Source organism: Chrysemys picta, chromosome 9, assembly GCF_011386835.1.
Source record: "Chrysemys picta bellii isolate R12L10 chromosome 9, ASM1138683v2, whole genome shotgun sequence".
Classification (NCBI taxonomy): domain Eukaryota; kingdom Metazoa; phylum Chordata; order Testudines; family Emydidae; genus Chrysemys; species Chrysemys picta.
In genome coordinates this window covers 86,714,845-86,732,775 of record NC_088799.1, presented here as the reverse complement: position 1 = coordinate 86,732,775, position 17,931 = coordinate 86,714,845, and the positions used below count along the sequence as shown (strand labels likewise).

The 17,931-nt window shown below is 41.8% G+C and overlaps 1 protein-coding gene across 10 annotated transcripts in view; it reads right to left on the bottom strand.

Annotated features, from left to right (window-relative positions):
• The window catches only part of AMMECR1 (AMMECR nuclear protein 1), a 152,697-nt gene extending 136,364 nt beyond the window's left edge, over positions 1 to 16,333 (bottom strand). For 2 of the 10 annotated variants that reach the window (XR_010590432.1, XR_010590431.1), the window contains exon 1: positions 16,004 to 16,332. Coding sequence is in view for 6 of the 10 variants with exons in the window: in XM_065557280.1 (XP_065413352.1) it covers positions 16,004 to 16,175 (172 nt within the window). In the remaining 4 variants the exon portion in view is untranslated. Of the gene's footprint in view, positions 1 to 16,003 lie in introns of all 10 variants that reach the window. The other 8 variants (XR_010590430.1, XR_010590433.1, XM_065557280.1 and 5 more) reach the window with 8 other exon arrangements.
• Positions 16,334 to 17,931: the final 1,598 nt, after the last annotated feature.

Genomic DNA, 17,931 nt, shown 5'->3' with positions numbered 1-17,931 from the left:
AGAGTCCAGCGGAGGGCAACAAAAATGATTAGGCGGCTGCAGCACATGACTTATGAGGAGAGGCTGAGGGAATTGGGATTGTTTAGTCTGCAGAAGAGAAGAATGAGGGGGGATTTGATAGCTGCTTTCAACTACCTGAAAGGGGGTTCCAAAGAGGATGGATCTAGACTGTTCTCAGTGGTACCAGATGACAGAACAAGGAGTAATGGTCTCAAGTTGCAGTGGGGGAGGTTTAGGTTGGATATTAGGAAAAACTTTTTCACTAGGAGGGTGGTGAAGCACTGGAATGGGTTACCTAGGGAGGTGCTGGAATCTTCTTCCTTAGAAGTTTTTAAGGTCAGGCTTGACAAAGCCCTGGCTGGGATGATTTAGTTGGGAATTGGTTCTGCTTTGAGCAGGGAGTTGGACTAGATGACCTCCTGAGGTCCCTTCCAACCCTGATATTCTATGATTCTATGATCTTCGGGTGCTGGATGGGAAATTAATAGATGCATCACCTGTTACTCGGTAATGACCCCTGTGGGTCAACTCAGGATCCTGATGGACTTCAGAAGAAGCTGTGGTCCTCTTTGTCACAACAGCACAGAGAGTTTTGGGAGATAAAGTTTCCGAGGGAGGCCTGGAAGAATCTTCTGAGGGAAAATAAAATAGACTATGTGATGTTGGCCAAGTGCCTTAGGCTCCAGCAAGGCACTTAACTACATATCTAACTTTAAGCACGTGAGTAGTTCCACTGACTCCTATATTCTAAACATCGTTATATGTCTGTTGCTTTTTAGTTTGGTATATTTTAAGGTTATCTAATTGTTGTTTATTTGTATTCTGCTAGGACCTAAAAGCCCCAGCCAAGACAGAGGCCCCATAGACACTGTACAAACACACTAATAAGAGCCAGTCCCTTCCCCGAGAGTTTACATTCTAACTATTGTAGACACACAAAAAGTGGGAGGAAGGGAGAATTATTATTCTGATTTTACAAATGGAGAACTGAGACAGAGGGTATATATGACTACACTGCAGTAAAACATCCGCGGCTAGCCTGTGTCAGCTGGCTCAGGCTATGGGCTATAAAACTGCAGTGTAGATGTTCAGACTCGAGCTGGAGGCAGGGATCTGGAGTGTCGACACGGCAGTGTTATAGCCCCGCCGACGGAGCCCTGCAAGCCCAACTCTGTGTGTTATTGTAGTGCAGACATACCCGGAGAGATTAAGGCCCTGATTCAACAATGCACTCACTCATGTGCCTAACTCTAACAGTGTAGCACATGGGTAGTCCATTTGAAATCAGTGAGGACTCTACATACTTGAATTTTTCAGTGTATTAAGTTTGACTTGTGACATTTTATATGCACAGATTTCTAATCTTAGCTGTTTTGATGGCTGATGGCAAAAATCAGCAGATTTTGCAGGTGGTATTCAATTTGGTTACTGGATGTCTAAATACAGTGTAGTAGCTAGACTGTCAGTAAAGGAGCAAATTTTCAGTTTGTGTATATCCCTAACTTTTAAAAAATCAGTCCTGTAATGTTTTCCTTCCATTATACATGTAACTATTCAGCTACACCCATCCATTTCATGGGCAGTGCACACACACACACACACACACACTGGATGTGCTAGTTTTTCGGTACAAAATAATTGGGTCATTGTATTACACCACTGTGAGAGTCTCAGCCTGAAAGGGATATTTTATTGACATTTAAGTGAAAAGGCAATCATAATATAATGGATCTTAAAACTGGCTGCATTGCTTCTGGATTACTGTATTGTTGCTCAATATTCCTGTCAAAATCCCTACGCCCTGCACTAGCAGACTGAAGTCATGAGACTCTGTCCTATATTTATGTAACCTTTAGGAATATTTATAGCAATTCACGCAGCAATGTATTTTCAGCACAAATGATACATTCAGGCAGTTTGACTTTATCTAATGTGTTGGTAGCAACTTGAAAGAAATTACTCAAAGTATAAAGAGGTTTATTTCTCATGTATGCTTTGACACACTCTAGTGGCAGGAAGTTGCAATACTGCTTATGCAATGGAGCCCAATCAAGGTTAGACTTGACTCTGTGCCAATCTATTTTTTCTTTTCCTTGTGCAGTAATTGTTAAACTGGAATTAACCTTTAGTCTGTTATTATTATAGTACAGTAAACAGCCTGACAGTTGAGAATTTACTGTTCAAATCCTGACTTTAGTACAAAGTCATTTTATTCTTATTTATTTTAATTTATAAAAGTTTAGCTCCAGGATTTTTGTTGACTGTATGCTCAGATGGAGTCTCACACAGCAAGTCCCAATCTGGCTCAGGCCTCTAGGTGCTGTCACAATACAAAAGTTTAATAATAATAAATAACACCCATCCACAAACTCTGGGCACCTACCCATTACTTAGCTACATCTACAATTTACATACAAATTTACTCAGATAGCCTCATCTATAAATCAACCATCATCAAATAACAAACCAATAAACCATTCCACATAGAACCTACTCATTTATAGCCAAACCCCATCCAAAGCTGGTGTTCTGCTTATTGAACTAATCATAAATGTCTCATTGTGCTCCCTCTTTCTGTTTGTCATATTCACCTGTTGTCTATTCTATAAACTAAGGCTTGGTCTACACTACCCCCCTAATTCGAACTAAGGTACGCAACTTCAGCTACGTGAATAACGTAGCTGAAGTCGAAGTACCTTAGTTCGAACTTACCTTGGTCCACACTCGGCAGGCAGGCTCCCCCGTCGACTCCGCGGTACTCCTCTCGCCGAGCTGGAGTACTGCAGTCGACGGCGAGCACTTCCGGGTTCGACTTATCGCGTCCAGACTAGACGCGATAAGTCGAACCCAGAAGTTCGATTTCCAGCCGTCGAACTAGCGGGTAAGTGTAGCCAAGGCCTTAGATTGTGAGCTCTTTGAGGCAGAAAATGTCTTTTGGGGGGTGTATGTGTGTACAGCACCTAGCACAAAGGGGCCACAATCTCTGGTTGGGGATCCTAGGCTCCACCATGATACACATATGAAATATATTAATAATTAATATCAGCATTGCCCAGGAGAAACTGGTACATGATGCAGTGGAAGACGGGATTCTCCTTAAAGGTAGGAAGGATAGTCTAGTGCAGTGGTTCTCAAACTGTGGGTTGGGACCCCATTTTAATGCTGGGGCCCAGGGCCAAAGCTGAAGCCCGAGGGCTTCAGCCCTGGGTGGCAGGGCTCAGGTTACAGGCTCCCTGCCTGGGGCTGAAGCCCTTGGGGCTTTGCTCCCCTCCCCCCCACCTGGGACAGTGGGAGTTGGGCTTTGACTTTGGCCCTGCCACCCAGGGCAGCGGGGCTCAGGCAGGCTCAGGCTTTGGTCCCCCTCTGAGGATCATGTAGTAATTTTTGTTGTCAGAAGGGGGTCGTGGTGCAATGAAGTTTGAGAACCCCATGTCTAGTGGACTATGCACTGGGTTGGACCTCAACAGACTGGAGTTCATTTCCTCGCTCAGCTCACGACTTCCTGTGTGACCTTGGGAGAATCACTTAATTTATGCTGTCCCACAGTTGTTATTTTGTCAAATATGAGAATAATACTTGCCTACCTCACTGGGGGTGTTGTGTGGCTAAAGCCACACAACACTTATAGTTATAGTGTTATAGTGCTATAACTATAGTGTTATAGTTATAGTGTTATAGTGTTAAACTCAATTATAATGAAGACAACCATATAAGTATCTGGATAGATACTCTATTAAATCCAATCTATGGAACATACAATTGGCATGACCAAAAATCTTTTATATAGGATCAAGAGCCTGGAGACACTGGCAATTACAATGTTCTTGGTCTGGCTGGGAGCTATTGTGTCTCCCTGTGTAAGAGCAGCCTTATGTCTGTGTAATAAATGAAGGGGCAGGGTTGGCTCCCTTTTATAGACACCTAGCCAGCCAGTTAGCTATAAAGCCCCTCTAGGTAGCTGTTCTCTACTTGCTCTACCTGTAAAGGGTTAAAAAAGTCCAGGTAAAAGGAAGGGAGTGGGCACCTGACCAAAAGAGCCAATGAGAAGGCTAGAACTTCTTAAAATTGGGAAAAAAGCTTTCCCTTTGTGTGCTGTTGTTCTTCTCCAGGAAAGAGGGGAACAGGGAGCAGTTATGCCTTGAGAAGCTGAAGGCCAGATATGAAAATCATCAGATCCTGTCTAGAACTACTTATTTAACAACCCAGATATGTAAGTAGATCAGGAATGTTTAGAAAGACGTGATTAGGTTTATTTTTGTTTATTTCTTATTGGCTTGTGGACTCCTCTGTGCTAACCCCAAATGCTTTTTGTTTTGCTTGTAACCTTTAAGCTGGATCTCAAGAAGGTTATTCTTGATGTTTAATTTTTTGTAAGTGGGTTTTTTAAATCTAGCAAAAGCCTCAGTTCCAGGTGTATTTTCTTTCTTTTTGTTTTTAATAAAATTTACCTTTTTTAAGAACAAGATTGGATTTTTGGTGTCCTAAGAGGTTTGTGCATATGTTGTTTAGTTAGCTGGTGCCAACAGCTAATTTCCTTTGTTTTCTTTCTCAGCTCTTCCCCAGAGGGGGCATGTGTGAAAAGGCTTGAGGGTACCCCACAGGAAGGAATTCCCAAGTGTGCTTTCTTGGGTTCCAAGGGGTTTTGCATTTGGGTGGTGGCAGCATCTACCCATCCAAGGTCAGAGAGAAGCTGTAACCTTGGGAGTTTAATACAAACCTGTAGTGGCCAGTATTATTTTTTAGAATCCTTGCTGGCCCCCACCTTCTGCACTCAAAGTTTCAGAGTGGGGAATCAGCCTTGACAGTCTGTCACAGCCAAAAAGAGCTGGGGCAGAATGAAGAATCAGGCACTTTGGTGCGATAGACACAGTAACTCAATTCATCTACTTCCTAAAATAAAATATTTTTAATAGAGCTGGTTGAAACTCAGAATTTCCATTCTATAGGAAATTCTGATGCCTCTAAATTTGCTTTTGTTGCTGATTGGAATGAAACTAAAATATTTGAAAATGTTCTACAAAACAAAATTTTTGAAAAAAAATCATTTTGGGTCAATTGAAATATCCCATTTTGATAAAATCAACAAGTTTCATTCCAGTTTTGACTTTTTAAATTTTAAATTAACTTGTTGAGTGTTAGATCTTGCTTAGTTTGGCCAATAAGGAACTTTTAAGTCCTTCTGTTTGATGCTGGCAGCAAAAGGATGGATGGTTTTAGACTAGTTTTCTCTACCATTCCTCTACGTTTGTGTGGTTTTTTAATTGCTTTTTATTTATAACATCCAGTCTTTCATTTGTTGATTGAACTCAATCTTACTGTCTAAAAGCACAGTGAAAATTTGCTTCTCTTTGGGGATGGTTACTTTGTTTAAAAGAATGAGTATTATCTAAGGCAGGTGTAATTGAATACTAAATACTAGAAAGACACTGGACCAAATTCAGAACTGGTGCAAACAGGTGAAGCTTATACTGGAGTCAAGCTTATTCACTGAATGAAGTAGGCCCAATATGGTTTTGTGTAATTCCATTATAATCGGTTATTGGGTCTGCTATAGAGTGTTTTTTCCTCATGCCCATCCTCATGAAACCTGAGACATGAGCTCACCTAGAAAAAAAAGTTCAGATTAAAGCTGAAGCAGACAAGTAACTTTAAAGTCTAGGCATCTGTTATATTTGATGCAACCCTATTTGGTTAATAAGGTAGCTAATAATTCTCATTGTTCTACGGTAATACAATTAAAAGTGGAGGGGCATATGGTGTTCTCTGAAAGTTGTATTTGCTGAAGATACATGTTTTAGGTCTACATGGCCTACAGGGCCTAGCTCTGGGGAGCAATTCATTGCTCAATTAGTTAAAGCAAAACCGTTAAAGATACGTCTGGTGCCTTAGAGGTATAAATACTACTTCTTCCATTTGTATTACTGTCAGTTTCTTTTTGACCTAAATCCTAATCCAAGCAGGGAATAAACCAATTCATAAATGAGAAGAGGATGGATGAGTGTGCATCCAGAAATAATAGCATCTTGTCAAGGCTCAGTCAATCATATCCATTGAGGCATCAGTAGTTAACCTAAGGTCATTCCCATCAAATAGAGCTTTGTAAAGCTACAACATGGAGGTTTCTCTAGATGCATGTGCAGAATACTATTGTAGTGACAAAGCTTTTTTGAAGGATTCAACTCAGTTCTTTCCATCTTAGTGTTTCCATCTTAGTTCTTTCCATCTTAGTGTTTTGAACTGACATCATCTTGACTCTACAGTTAATCCACTGTTGGCTTGCATTAAAAATAGATGATCAATTGAGCATTACCTATAAATGTGTTAAAAAATTTTATGTATGGAAAAAACAAGGATAGGAAAGGTCAGAGGCTCAGAGTAAAATGATTACAATCCAAAGATGTTTGGGGGAAAATGTTGGAAATGTATTGATAGAAAATAGAAAAAAATTCTAAACAAACATTGTAACTTTGTTAAATTTTTCTGTTAGAAGCTCCCCAAAGTAGAGGTGACTGTGAAATTCTAAACTCTTGTTATGTAGCTTGGCATCAGTGACTCCTCTTTTTTACTTTGAATTACTAATCCTATGAGGTTTAATTTGGAAGTTTTAGAAATGGCTCCTCTTCCTGTTTAAATAAGTCTGGTTGCCCTCATGAAAAAGGGAAGTATGTTGATTTTAAAATAGAATAAAGAAAGTTGGATAAGTAGGTGCACAGAGAAAACAACTAATAATACTCTGCACATGAAATGTTCAAAAAGCTCTGCAAATTAGCTAATTAATCTTCACACCAGCCCTGTGAAGTCAGTAGATAGGCAAGTATTGTTATATAGATGGAGAAACTGAGAAAGAGACTATGTGATGACCAAGGCTATTCAGTGCGTCAGTGTCAAGCCAGGCTGAAGTTTACTTTATGGGCTTACTGTGACGGGTTGGATCACATAAACCCCCTTTGGGACTGCCACCTGATGTGCCGAGACTAGCTCTGAACCCGTTTTCCCTGCCAGCTTGCGGGTTCAGTGCCCTGCTTGGTTTGAGCTAGACACGCTAGCCTGATGCAAACCCAGACCCAGGTCTGAACCACGTCCCCCGACAGCTGCAGGCTTAACTGAAAACAGCTTAAGAAGTGTTCCTGTCTCCAACACCCAGATGCCCAGTTCCCAATGGGATCCAAACCCCAAATAAATCCGTTTTACCCTGTATAAAGCTTATGCAGGATAAACTCATAAATTGTTCGCCCTCTATAACACTGATAGAGAGGTATGCACAGCTGTTTGCCCCCCCAGGTATTAGTACATACTCTGGGTTATTTAATAAGTAAGAAGTGATTTTATTAAATACAAGAAGTAGGATTTAGGTGGTTCCAAATAATAACAGACAGAACAAAGTGAATTACCAAGCAAAATAAAATAAAACACACAAGTCTAAACCTAATACAGTAAGAAAACTGGATACAGATAAAATCTCACCCTCAGAGATCTTTCAATAAGCTTCTATCACAGACTGGATGCCTTCCTAGTCCGGGCACAATCCTTTCCCCTAGTACAACCCTTGTTCCAGCTCAGATGGTAGCTAGGGGATTTGTCATGATTGCAGCCTCCTTTGTTCTGTTTCACCCCCTTATATAGCTTTGCACAAGGCGGTAATCCTTTGTTCCTTTCTGGGGTCCCACCCCTCCTTCTAAAAGGAAAAGCACCAGGTTAAAGATGGATTCCAGTTCAGGTGACATGATTACATGTCACTGTAAGACTCCAAGCCTTCATTCCTCCCAGCCTAACTCACAGGAAGGCCTGCAAGCAAACAGAGCCATCCACAGTCAATTGTCCTGGTTGATGGGAGCCATCAAGATTCCAAACCACCATTAATGGCCCACACTTTGCATAACTACAATAGGCCCTCAGAGCTATATTTCATATTTCTAGTTTCAGGCACAAGAATGATACATACATACAAATAGGATGATCACACTCAGTAGATTATAAGCTTTGTAATGATACCTTACAAGAGACCTTTTGCATGAAGTATATTTCGGTTACATTATATTCACATTCATTAGCATATTTTTATAAAATCATATAGAGTGCAACGTCACACTTACTATTTATGTTACCAATAAAGTCAAATCCCAGGAAGGGGATAAGTTGATATGTGGATACTTTGCTCTGAACAGGGAGAAAACACCACCTGCTTCCACCTACCTCTAACATAAAGATCCTCGGTACTTATGTGGTCCTAATTACTAGTAACTGAATGCCTCCCATAACTTCAGGGCAACATGATTTCTCCTCCTTCTCTGTTACCAAGAAAGACCTGAAGAAGAGCTCTGTGGAGCTCAAAAAACTTGTCTCTTTCATCAACAGAAGTTGGTCCAATAAAATATATCATCTCACCCACCTTGTCTCTCATATCCTGGGATCAACAAAGCTACGACAACACTGCAAACACCAAAGAACCAAAGTCAGGCTTTTTTCTTTTGGGAGAAGAAGTATCTTTATAAAGCCAATTTTTTGGGACAGATGAGGACAGGCAAATTATTTGATTTATCTTCCACGTTACCTTAAAATATTTGCACTGGTGTTAATTTACCCACTTCTGCGGGAAAATCTGCAAGGCAAGAACTAGGCTCCTCAGCTACTTAAAAACTCACTAATGAACCCCCTTGGCAGACATCGTCCGTGTATCGAGGGATAGCCAAAGAAGAAGTTAATGAGAGCAGAATTTTTCTCTGCATTTTGCCACCATGCTTGCTATAATTCAATATGTGCATTTAATAGGCCATTTCTGTCAACTACATTAAAATGTATTCTCTCATTTAAATATTTTCATCTATAAACATTTCTTGGTGCTTTGGTGATTCCTTCAGTCACATGTCAGGAAGTATTGTGGGTGATGGTGTTATCTAATACAGAGGACTGGGAGCTAAGATTTTTTTGGGTTCTATTACTGTCTTTGCCCTGATTCACTGTGTGGCCTTGGGCCCAAATTTTCAAAAGTTACCACTTACTTTGGAGCGCCTCCAATTTTGGGTCCCCATCTTCAGAACCTGGGGTCTGATTTTTTTCAGTGATACTAAGCAATTTAGTGGAGCTGCAGGTGTTTAAGGTTGAGCATCCAAAAATGGAGGTACCTAAAAATAGCATCCACATCTGAAAATGTTGCGCTTTCCCTCTGTGTCACTTTCTTCATCTATAACGGATAACTCTATGACAATATACCTTGATAGAGAAGATGAGAACTGTGACTGTCATAGACTCTACATTACTAGCAGCTAATGGAATCTCCTTTACGAAAAATGGTTTTAGAGCAGAATGATTTGAATTCTTTCCTTGCTATTGCTAGGCATTTTGATGTGGCTGTGACAGGAGCAGCAATTTCCTAAAAGTGGGGGGCCACCAGCGTCTGAACTGTGGCCCTGCCCCCCTGCACCACCCCTTCCCCCTGAGGCGCTGCTCTCATGCCACCCATTTCACCCAGACCCTTGTGTTGCCCCTTCTCCCCGCTGCTTGCCCGCTGCTTGCTCCTCTCTGCTGCCTCCCCCTCATTGCTTGCCCTTACAACTGGCAAAAAGTGATGGGGCCATAGCTCCCTGCCCCCTCACTCCCTTCCGGCATCCCTGGGCTGTGGCCAGGGTACGGAGTACATTCTTTAACCAGCTATGAAGTGTTCAGGATAACCCTTAAACTTTGTGAAGGACTAAGTGACTATAAAGTTGTTACAATCCATATTTATTAAATCAGGCCTTCAGTTTCACATGGGGGATGTGAGAAGTTAATATGTCTACAGGGTACTTGAGATGTAAAGCACTAGATAAATGCAAAGAACTATCATTAGAACTCATCAAGGCAAAAAGACTCTAGTTTCCTTTTTCCTCACTAGTCTTAGGTAAAATTTTATTTGGAAAAAAAAATCAGTTCAACAGAGTTAGTCTCTTATACATGTTTCAGAGTAGCAGCCGTGTTAGTCTGTATCCGCAAAAAGAACAGGAGTACTTGTGGCACCTTAGAGACTAACAAATTTATTAGAGCATAAGCTTTCGTGGACTACAGCCCACTTCTTCGGATGCATCTCTTATACATGTAGCATTCAGTCCTTCGTTGTTTGGCCTCAAGTTTGAGTTAGATGCTAAATATCTAATGCTTTGTTCCAAAGGATTTATTTCTTTTCAGCACAATAAAAGTAACATTAACCAGTGATTGTGGATGAGGTGTTTACTGTGACAGCCATTTCATATAGCCCAGGGCCTGCCATCTTTAAATGGATGTCCTTGATATACTATACCCTGTACTGCTAATGTAGGATTGTAGAGAGACAAGGTGGGTGAGGTAATACCTTTTATTGGACCAACTTCCGTTGGTGAGAGAGACAAGCTTTCGAGCTTACACAGAGCTCTTCAGGTCTGGGAAACGAACTAGTGTCACTGTAAAATACAAGATTTGAACAGATTGTTTAGCATAAGTAGTTAACATATATTTCAAGGGATCATTCAAGGTGAAGTGGCCTGTTACAGGGAGGAAAGGAAGTGGAGTAGGGAAAGCAGCTGGGGGGTAAGGGGTTGTTAGTATAGATTTTTTTTTTTTGCATAGATTTTTAGATGCACAATCATCTTTAGTCTTAAATGCTTGGATCTTCAGACATATAGTTTTTTTAAATAAATCCTTCAAAAGACCACCCTTATCTAAAATACACATTTTAATTTTAATTACTATAGTAAAAAAACTTGCTTCCAAAGTCCTTCTGTCCTCTCACAAACTTCAGGGCATATCAAAAAACCTGTGACCGACATTTTTTATTCCCAAATGTAGTGCTTTTAATTAGGTATTTTTTACATGTCCAGTCTTCACCTTCTGGCATGCAGTAGAAAACATGCTCCATTTTCTTTAGAAGGAAATTGCAGAAGACTGTTTTTTTCATTTGCTTCAGTTGGGTTCAGGGATTTGGCTGGAAGGGGGTGAACAGGGTGGGGGAGGGAAGAGAGGAGGGAGACAGTGGGGAGGAGGGGGCGTGGGCAGAGTGGGGCGAGGCCTGGGGCGGAGCAGGAGTGGTGTATGGGTGGGGCCACAGGCAGAAGAGGTGGGCTGGGGAGCTGGCCTCCCCAAGCGACAGCTTCACTCACTGCCCATGACAGCAGGTCAGAGCGGGTCAGCTCCCACACACCCAGCGTGCACTGCAGCCTCCTTAGGAAGGGGCCGCGTTCTGCGTGAGGGAAAGGGTACGGGGGTCTCTGTGGGGAACTGACTCTCTGCTGCCATGAGGCAGCCCGGGCATCTTGGTATCCTTTGCTGCCTCATCCCTTCCCTCCCCCTCTCCCCCGGGCTGCAAGACCGGGCTACTGTCGGGCATAGGGGCACCAGTTTAATAATATTGCGTAGGGCCCCATAATTCCTAAGGACGGCCCTGTCTACACTGCAGCTGGGAGTGAGCCTCCCAGCCTAGGTAAAGAGACTCGCTAGCTCAGCTTCAGCACTAAAAATAGAAGTGTGGGTGTTACAGGTCAGGCAGCAGCTCAGGCTCTCAAGCCCACCTGACCCGGGGGTTCTAAGCTCAAGGGGCTCGCTCGAGCCTCCACTGGTGCTGCAATGTCCACGCTGCTATTTTTAGTGTCCTAGCTGAACTAGTGTGAGTCTGTTTACCTGGGCTGGGAGGCACTTTGCCAGCTGCAGTGTAGACCTACCCTTAGAAGTGTTCATTTGGACTTAACAGCTATTCAGTTCTAAGCATACAGTAACAGAAGCAGTTGTCCTAGTTAGATGCCTTTAGCACTAGTCTACTCCTCTTACATCAGTACAGCAATCTATGAAAAGCCTTCTGTAAGCACATAGGTCAAACTTACTGTAACATGCAGTACAATTATAGCATCTGTATAATATATCCTTACATGTCCTTGATAATGTTTACTCATTTGAACCTGGATTCTGATCTCACTTGGAGTCACTCCACGAAAATTACTTCAAATTTATACCAGGCTTCCTGCCCCTGATCCTTATGGAAACCTTCTATGAATGATTTTGACAGGAGAAATCTCACTCACAAGAGATTGAAGCTAGCTTCTGTTAGTAATTAACACCTGCAATACATGTAAATATACTTGCATCTGTACTGACCACAATAGGTCCCTCGGTTTCTTCAAAAAGACTGATTGACCAAATATAAATTACCCCACACGTGCCTCCATCATCCAATGTACTGGTCTAATTATCCCATCACTTTCAATAGCGTTTTTCAATGTCATAAGCTAAATCTGGCCTGTCTTGATGTTGTCTCTTGTCACAACGTTAGACTTTGTATAGAAATTCCAATGATGTCAGTGGGAACTCGACATGCAGAACTAGAGTAGAATATGGCCCTTATTATTTAGTCATATGTTTGGGGACTGATTCTCATCTCTTTTACACCGGTGTAATTCAGTGATATCTTCACTGAAGTCACTGGAGTGACCTCTGTGTAAAGCAAGAGCCAGTGAGAACAGACTCAGGCCTGCAGTCTTCACAGCTATAATTTTTTAGCTAAAATTGTCAGGACAATTTACAGGTCGATCACTCACAAGACTTTCTCTTTACCTTCTATGTAAGGGAGTTAATCTGACTGTATGAAAGAATAAGTATATCCTTTCAGTTCATGGTCAGACTATGTAGTAAACTCTATTTTTAATCAGGCTAGGTTCCATTCTACACCCAATGTATTTTTTTTTACATTATATTTATATCCAGTAGCTCTTTACAGCTAATTGTCCCTAGGCAGGGTCCATCATAAATTCCTGAGTTTGTACAATATCTACCATAATGAGGCCCTGATCTTTGCGTTTGCAGGTGCTACTGCAATATAAATCAATGCATTGAAAGTTTAATTAAACTCTTATTAACCTATATATATATATTGAGCTGGACTGTGGCTGGCCCTGTGTAGGTGCACAAGGGGAGAAGAAAGTGCAGGAAGCTTTTGCCCCCTCCTCATTTGTGTTCCTGTGCAGGGGTCACTCGCAGTCCCTGGAGGGAGTGCAAGAACTGCATGAGTCTAGCACTATGAGTGGGTCTGCACTCACTAAAAGGGATGGCCAGGGCACCAGCCACCAGAGTTGAGCAGGTGTGAAAGATATGCAGTACAGTGTAATGTGTAACAGGTTGGTAGAGCTCCAAGTGATAACAGGTGCTGCACACAGAAGCCTAGCAGAATAATCACAGCCAACGTCAGGAGCATGGACTGAAACTGTCTTCATTACCATGGCTCTATAAACAGCAGAGAGGCTGCTTCATAGGCCCTCCACAACAGGGAGCCCTGCATTCCAGGGGGCAAAGTCTCTTCGTGCATGCAAGTGTGATCCTTGCCTCAGGAATGGCTCCCATGCACAGCCCTGATGCATGTTATTCTTGTTCCTGGCATGAGAAATCTGTGCAAAGGGGTTGTGCATGAGGCTGTGGACAGGCAAAATATTAATGTGCATTAACACAGCATAAGTGTGGTGCTGTTTGGCACAGCTAGAAACTGTTAATCCCTTTAACCCATATCCCCTTCCCCTTAACTCTTCACTAATGTCAATAAGGGTGTTCAGTTTTCAACAGGAGAACTCAGCTATGCCGTAGTCTATTGTAAAGATGAAAAGTTAATCTATATTTGATCCTATTTTGATCTAATCTATACTTGATCCTATCTATTTTAGAGGTAATTTCCTTTCTGAATTAAGCTGCAGTGTATTGTAGAGTAACCCATTCATGATCTCTTCCTCTAATATTAACTCTTTAATGGTACAATTTAAAATGATATTTTGCCTATAATAAGTCTAAACAAGCTCCACCTACATAGGTAATGGTCATCTACGTAAGTTTACAAGTGTAATGAGTTTTGTCACTTTAAATTGTTCAGATTTTAAACTCTTTGTGGGCTTCTTCTGAAGGCAAAACTTCCATTGACTTCTGGCTTTACGGAGAGTTTCTTCTTTGACAGGCATGTGGGATCTGGCCTTATATGTTTGCATTGCAATCCTTCAAATAACTCATATCCAATCCTCTACTGACAATAAGCAGCAATTGCTTCAGTAACTTTTTTTTTTTTTTAGCAATAGCTTTTCAAAATGCAGCAAACTGTATGCATTTCTTTCTGCCTTCAGTTTCTGTGAAGGTATAGGGCCCCTTCAATATTCCCAACAAACCGGGTGCTACCTCCCTGCATCCCTCAAATATTCAGGATGGAGTAACAAGGCTGGATCAGGGGCTAAAGACCTGATGCTTCTCTCTTATTAGCTTTATACCAGTGTAATTCCAACAGGTCCAATGGAGTTATTTCTGAGACTCAGTAGTGTGAAAAGAGAGTCAGTGCTCAAAACCCAGCCAGGCATTCAGAAAGAATTTAGAACATACCATGTAAATTGGTAGTGAACAGGGAGAGAGGCCTTTACAAGAGGCAAAACTCCACACCAAAGGTCTAACCCAAAGTCTTTCCATTGACTTCAGTTAACTTTGGATCAGGCCTCCAATAGGCTGACTTGTAATCCAAAGTGTTCTGCTTGTTTTTTTTTTAATTTTTATTTTTATTTGGATTCTTTGGTACCTCAGCAATTTGTTCACTTTTCATATAACTCAGGCCCATGGATGCCCAAGGACAAAGCCTGGACTAAAAATGCTTGTTGAGAGTCTTTGTTTTGTTGCTGAGTTCTGCTGGCCCACTGCCCCTTTCTGCACTCACACGCTCATGTAATATTATTTCTCCCCACCCCTTAAATCTATCCTGTTGCAGAAAACCTCTCACAGGACATTTTCAATCTAAAAAATGGAAATAAATATCTATCCTATCAAAAGGTGATGGGAAGATTGAACACCTCAAACTCTGAGGGCCCTGCTAACTTTTGTTTCCACTGCAGATGCAATGTCTAAGCACTTTTATAGAAACATTGTTCCTTATGGGACTCCATTTGTACTCCGTGCTCTCTCCATCTCCTGACAGTAGACACAGGAGGCAGTCATTACTTATTCTGTTAGAAGGCTTCCCTACCTCTAGTACAATTTCAAGCTGTCCAAAATGTCTCTCTTAATAGGACAACACACACTGAGCTGCAGTCAAATATTTGGATGCTAAAGATTAAGCCCTCAGGAGACGTCTGTTGTTGTTGCAATAATGTATCACCAACCATTAAAGGATATTTTAAAGCTACTCCAATTTTTCCAAAAGGCCTCTGGAGAGGTAAAGAAGAAAAAAACACCTCTTGCATTTAATGTCTGCAGGCAGTCCTAGAATTTGGGTTGTAGATTCATCAGAAATAAACAATTTTCCTGGGGTGATATCTATATCTATAGATAGATAGATATAAGTACCAGAGGACATTTAACTGTTCTCACTGCTATTTCAACCAAACTGTATGTGCTATAAAATGGGACTCTCACCATCTTTACAGAGCTTAATTCATGCATTTCTAGAAAAGAAGAACTGCATGATTTTTCGTATAAATAGGTCTGCTACCTTAGCATTAGTGGTATACCTGAGATGTCTTTGTAGTGTTAACACACTATTATTCGGCAGCTTTAAAATGCTGTAGGAAAAGCCTGTGCACAAGACAAAGCAATGTATGTAACTGTAGATCAGCAATATCGGGTCCTTTTTTATAATGTTTCTATTTAAAGTACATAAAACATGTCCCAGACTTGAATCATTTACTCAGCTAAATAATAAAACTGACATTCAGCATAGTATCAGGAGAGCTCAGGCAACAGACATATCCACAATTCAATCATGGTTAAAAATTACAGATCTCAAAAATGTGCTGAAATGTAATGGGAAAAAGAAGGCTGGAACTGAACGAAATCAGTGTCAGTCGTTGATTTCTAGAACATACAAAGACGGTGAGTATAAATGTGTTACTTACAAGTGCTGAGGATTTTAGGGAATGAAAATGGAGACCAGGAGCTGGAGACTGCCTGCCATGCCAGCAGTGTTGATTTGGAAGCGATGGACACAAATAAACGTTCAGCAAAGCTTAAAAAACTGCAAAGCAAAGCTAGCCAAAAGTGTCCATGTCCTTACCGTGCTGTGGCTGGCAGGCAATCCGTTTCTGGGAGCCTTCAGTCCAGCTAATCAGGCTCCGGGGATTTTGTTTGCAAGGGAGATTGTCCTTTAAGTGATCAGTGCAGGAAAACGGAGAAATAAAGAGAAATGAGCAAATTGTACAAGGCAAATAGCTGCAGGTCTTTAGCATGCTCCCTGCGTTTTCCAAAGCTGCATCTGCAGTAGAGAAAATATCCCCAAAATAGCTCAGGCTGCCAATGACTTGCTGAAACCTGAGAAAGAATTGCTGAATTTAAAGATCTGCGTTGCTGTGGGAGTATGATTAAAATGAGAAACTGCTGGCAGGAGGAACCTGGGATGGAAGCACATGCTTAAGAAGTAACTTGCAAGTTCACCAGTGTCAGAACGTGACCTGACCCCTGATTTTCCTCTTCCTCCCTCTCACAGCAGTTAACCCTTATGAGTTCAATGTGGAGGAAAATTCTGTACTAGTGCAATGGGAGGGAGAGGATACATAGATGACCAAGAAAGCTCTTTCAAACCCCATTATCTGTGGTTCAGTGACAGTAAGTTACAGCAGTGTCCCACTTTCTAAATTTCAAAGCAGTCAAATAAGCTGATGTTATGCATAGGTCGCTGGAGCTGCAAATTTTAACCTAAGGAAATCTCAACTGCATGCAGATTTTTGTTTTGACAGTCTGCAGCAGGTTAATTAATGTCAACCTGGTGCTGAGGCTAGTGTAGTCTGTTTGAATCAATCTTCATTTTAAAGACTGCACCAGCTCTGTTGTTAAAATGATTCTTGAAAAATATTTTGAATGGTGTCAATGCCAGTGAGAGAGAGAGGAACTGAGAGTTGGATGAAGATATAACCAGGAATAGTGGGGTTAAATTTAAATAAGGGGAATATATGCTAATATCAAGGGGAAAAAAACTGACCATAGGATCTATTGAGCTAAGAAATAGCCTCCCAAGGGATCTGGTGGTTACCCCCTTGCTTTGGACATTTAAAACATGACCAAACAAGACACTACAAAAAGTTCTAAACAATACAGCCCTGCATTTCCGGGAGATGGATTAGAAGACTTAGGCATTAGTTATTTTCCTTCTATAATCAATATGGGTGTAGTCCTGCCAGGGGAATTCTCTCCTTCTCCCCCTGCCCCCAGTCACTTGATGCCAGCTAAGATATTGGAAGATAGCCTGCAAAGCAGCAGTAAAGGCCCTCTTCCCCTTAGCATAGGGGGAGTCCAGGAAGTGCAGAGCCAGCAGAGTGAGGCTCAGTGCAGGAGCATGGTGGCAGCTGTCTGTGCATCAGCAGTCCCCGTCAGCTGGATGGACAAATAGGGACCATTGCAGTCAGGGGTAATTTCAAGTATCCCGAGTCCTCTCTAACTTGCACCACAGACTGAATGGGCCCCTGGGCAGTGAGGAGGTGCCCTGCTTCCTTTCTTGGTCCTTGACTTCACTGGGATCAGCACTGGCACAGGGATGAATCAAGGCCAAATACTTACTCTGACAAAACTCCCAGAGATTAAAGGGACTGACAAGAAAGCCTGGTGTGCTAAGGAGGCCATGTTCTACCATGTGGCTTAGGGCCTTATTCAAGTCACTTTAGTCAGGCAAACTCTGATTGTTTATATTATGGTAACACCTGGAGCACTGGAGGGGGATCAAGGTTCTGCTGTGCTGGCCTGAATGGAGCTGTTTGGGGCATTTTAGACAAAACAGTTTTACATCAGAAAATGCAGATTTGTCAGGAACGAAACTTTTTGCAGGAATGTGTTAAGTTCAACATCTTGTTGGGAGATTTCTCAGGTCCACAATGGAGTTTCTGGTCAAAATAAGAGTGTGTGTGCACGCGCGCGTGCAAGACAGAGACCCACCCCAATATGGCCAGCTTCGTAGCCTGGCATGTGGGAGACTCATGTTGAAGCCCCTGCTCT